The sequence below is a fragment of the Squalius cephalus genome (assembly GCF_949319135.1).
Source record: "Squalius cephalus genome assembly, chromosome: 6".
In the NCBI taxonomy this organism is placed as follows: domain Eukaryota; kingdom Metazoa; phylum Chordata; class Actinopteri; order Cypriniformes; family Leuciscidae; genus Squalius; species Squalius cephalus.
Genome location: NC_137127.1, coordinates 324,324 through 328,006, shown reverse-complemented (window position 1 = coordinate 328,006; position 3,683 = coordinate 324,324). Strand labels below are relative to the sequence as shown.

The 3,683-nt window shown below is 43.3% G+C and overlaps 1 protein-coding gene across 1 annotated transcript in view; it reads right to left on the bottom strand.

Annotated features, from left to right (window-relative positions):
* The window catches only part of LOC307160028 (long-chain fatty acid transport protein 2), a 59,166-nt gene extending 56,211 nt beyond the window's left edge, over window positions 1-2,955 (bottom strand). Inside the window, 2 exon segments of the mRNA XM_079873825.1 lie at window positions 1,781-1,987; window positions 2,390-2,955. Coding sequence (XP_079729951.1) covers window positions 1,781-1,987; window positions 2,390-2,867 — 685 coding nt within the window. The 5' untranslated portion in view covers window positions 2,868-2,955.
* Between the last annotated feature and the right edge of the window lie 728 nt (window positions 2,956-3,683).

Genomic DNA, 3,683 nt, shown 5'->3' with positions numbered 1-3,683 from the left:
CGAGTGATGGATTCACCTGTGGTTCCAGATGTGTATATGTACATGTTCGTTCGAGTGATGATTCACCTGTGGTTCCAGATGTGTATATGTACATGTTCGTTCGAGTGATGATTCACCTGTGGTTCCAGATGTGTATATGTACGTTTGTTCGAGTGATGGATTCACCTGTGGTTCCAGATGTGTATATGTACATGTTCGTTCGAGTGATGGACTCACCTGTGGTTCCAGATGTGTATATGTACATGTTCGTTCGAGTGATGGACTCACCTGTGGTTCCAGATGTGTATATGTACATGTTCGTTCGAGTGATGGATTCACCTGTGGTTCCAGAAGTGTATATGTACATGTTTGTTCGAGTGATGGATTCACCTGTGGTTCCAGATGTGTATATGTACGTTTGTTCGAGTGATGGATTCACCTGTGGTTCCAGATGTGTAAATGTACATGTTCGTTCGAGTGATGGATTCACCTGTGGTTCCAGAAGTGTATATGTACATGTTCGTTCGAGTGATGGAGTCACCTGTGGTTCCAGATGTGTATATGTACATGTTCGTTCGAGTGATGGATTCACCTGTGGTTCCAGATGTGTATATGTACATGTTCGTTCGAGTGATGGATTCACCTGTGGTTCCAGATGTGTATATGTACATGTTCGTTCGAGTGATGGAGTCACCTGTGGTTCCAGATGTGTATATGTACATGTTCGTTCGAGTGATGGATTCACCTGTGGTTCCAGATGTGTATATGTACATGTTCGTTCGAGTGATGGATTCACCTGTGGTTCCAGATGTGTATATGTACATGTTCGTTCGAGTGATGGAGTCACCTGTGGTTCCAGATGTGTATATGTACATGTTCGTTCGAGTGATGGATTCACCTGTGGTTCCAGATGTGTATATGTACATGTTCGTTCGAGTGATGGATTGACCTGTGGTTCCAGATGTGTATATGTACATGTTCGTTCGAGTGATGGATTCACCTGTGGTTCCAGATGTGTATATGTACATGTTCGTTCGAGTGATGGAGTCACCTGTGGTTCCAGATGTGTATATGTACATGTTCGTTCGAGTGATGGATTCACCTGTGGTTCCAGATGTGTATATGTACATGTTCGTTCGAGTGATGGATTGACCTGTGGTTCCAGATGTGTATATGTACATGTTCGTTCGAGTGATGGATTCACCTGTGGTTCCAGAAGTGTATATGTACTCGAGTGATGGAGTCACCTGTGGTTCCAGAAGTGTATATGTACATGTTCGTTCGAGTGATGGATTCACCTGTGGTTCCAGATGTGTATATGTACATGTTCGTTCGAGTGATGGAGTCACCTGTGGTTCCAGATGTGTATATGTACATGTTCGTTCGAGTGATGGATTCACCTGTGGTTCCAGATGTGTATATGTACATGTTCGTTCGAGTGATGGAGTCACCTGTGGTTCCAGAAGTGTATATGTACATGTTCGTTCGAGTGATGGATTCACCTGTGGTTCCAGATGTGTATATGTTCGTTCGAGTGATGATTCACCTGTGGTTCCAGATGTGTATATGTACATGTTCGTTCGAGTGATGGATTCAACTGTGGTTCCAGATGTGTATATGTACATGTTCGTGCGAGTGATGGACTCACCTGTGGTTCCAGAAGTGTATATGTACATGTTCGTTCGAGTGATGGATTCACCTGTGGTTCCAGATGTGTATATGTACATGTTCGTTCGAGTGATGGATTCACCTGTGGTTCCAGATGTGTATATGTACATGTTCGTTCGAGTGATGGATTCACCTGTGGTTCCAGATGTGTATATGTACACGGCCGGGGAACTGAAGCACACGTTTGCTCTGAGCGCTGGAGGAACGGCTGAGTCTGAGGATTCTTGAGCTGCTCTTCCTAAACTCTTCATGCCTGATGATCTGAGCTCTGATGAAGACATGATGAAGACGGTCACGTCCTCCAGATCATCACTCACCTCCTCTACGGCTCGCTGCAGCTCTGACAACACAAACACAACATCACAACACAACCACAACAGACACAACACAACAAACCCTGCAATCACATCACAACAAACCCAATGTTCACAACAAACCCAACAATCACAATAAACCCAATGATCACTTCACAACAATCACAACAAACCCAACAATAACTTCACAACAATCAAAAAAAAAAAAAAAAAAAGATCAGATAACTTTGAACGAACTGGAAGAACGTTTCTTTATAACTTTGAGAGAACGTTGTTGCTTAGCTGTTCGCTGGGTTCTATTGCTCTTAATCGAACAACTTCAGCCTAAAATTTAAATTCAGAATGTTCATTTAGGCTGAACTATTGTTTTAAAATAATACTGATTACAGCTTTATTTATTTCTGATAATAGTGTGTGTTTGTTCTCACCCTCTGACGCGATCAGGACTTTGGCCCCGGGACAGCATCTGAAGCTCGCGATCAGACTCCGCGCGCGGATGCTGGTGTTGAGGAATGCGCATGCGCAGCCGAGCTTGGCCAGCGCGAGCCAGCAGAAGATGAAGGCGGGCTCATTCATCATGAACAGAACCGCGGTGTCTCCGGGCGTCAGAACCGACGCGCCGCGCAACGCGTTCGCTATTCTGTTGCTCTCTCTGTCTGCGTCTCTAAACGAGTACCTTTCGTTCTCGAAAACAATAAACGGCTTGTTCGGCCGCGCTTCGACCTGTTCTAGAAATCTGTCCAAAGCGAAGAACAAAGGTCGCCTTCTTCTGCGAGACACGAATTTGAGTAAAATCCGCACCAGTTCTGTGTGATAAACAAAGTCTGACCAGAAATACGGGAAAAGCAGCCTGAGGAACAGAGGACAGAGGATCAGTCCGCACAAGAGCACAGAAACAAGGAACATCTTTGATGTGAGAATGCGAGAGTTTCTCAAACACAATCCGATCTGAAGAATGAAGTAGATTCTGCTGAAGGCGGAGCGACATGAGATTATCAACACGGTTTAAAGTTTCTTTCAGCTCAGAGCCTTTAAAGACGAGGATCAGAAATGTGCTGTATTACAGAAGTTTCACTTAGGAAAAATAACTTTTTTCAAACTTCAGAAATTCAGTTTTTGGAGTACAGCTCTGCTTCCAACTTAGATTCTTTTTGTGATCCTTAATTCATTTGCAGCCGTCATTATTCTGCTAAATTATTTCTGAATTTCTGAATACACCTACTCAAACCACAGCGAAATGTCTGGATCCGTTAAAGTAAAACATCTCATCTGAAGTCAGTGCTTTAGTGTGCATGATACCGGTGTGTTCACACTTGTTGTTTGGTTGGATTAAAACAAACCCTGCTGGGATTGCTCTGTTACAGCGGTTCATGTGAAGAAGTGTGAACACTGATCTGAACCGAACCAGCGGACCGAGACCCAGATTGTGAACATATTCTTATGGCTTTAGGTTCGGTGTTAAAATGCCAGTGTGAACGCTAAGTGGACCAGGACTAAATGTTGTTTTGTTGGTCCGGACCAAACAAACCAGTCCAGCTGAACTACAAGTGTGTGAACACACCCTTAACCCTCTGGTGCTCTGCGCGTGTCGGTCAAAGATGACAGATTTTTTAAAATTATTTCAATGAAATGAATGTTCTATATTTTAGTTCTATAATCTTTTTTTTGGTACATGGATTGTATGGTACAAAATTATATTTACGCTGTTATGATTAATTTTTT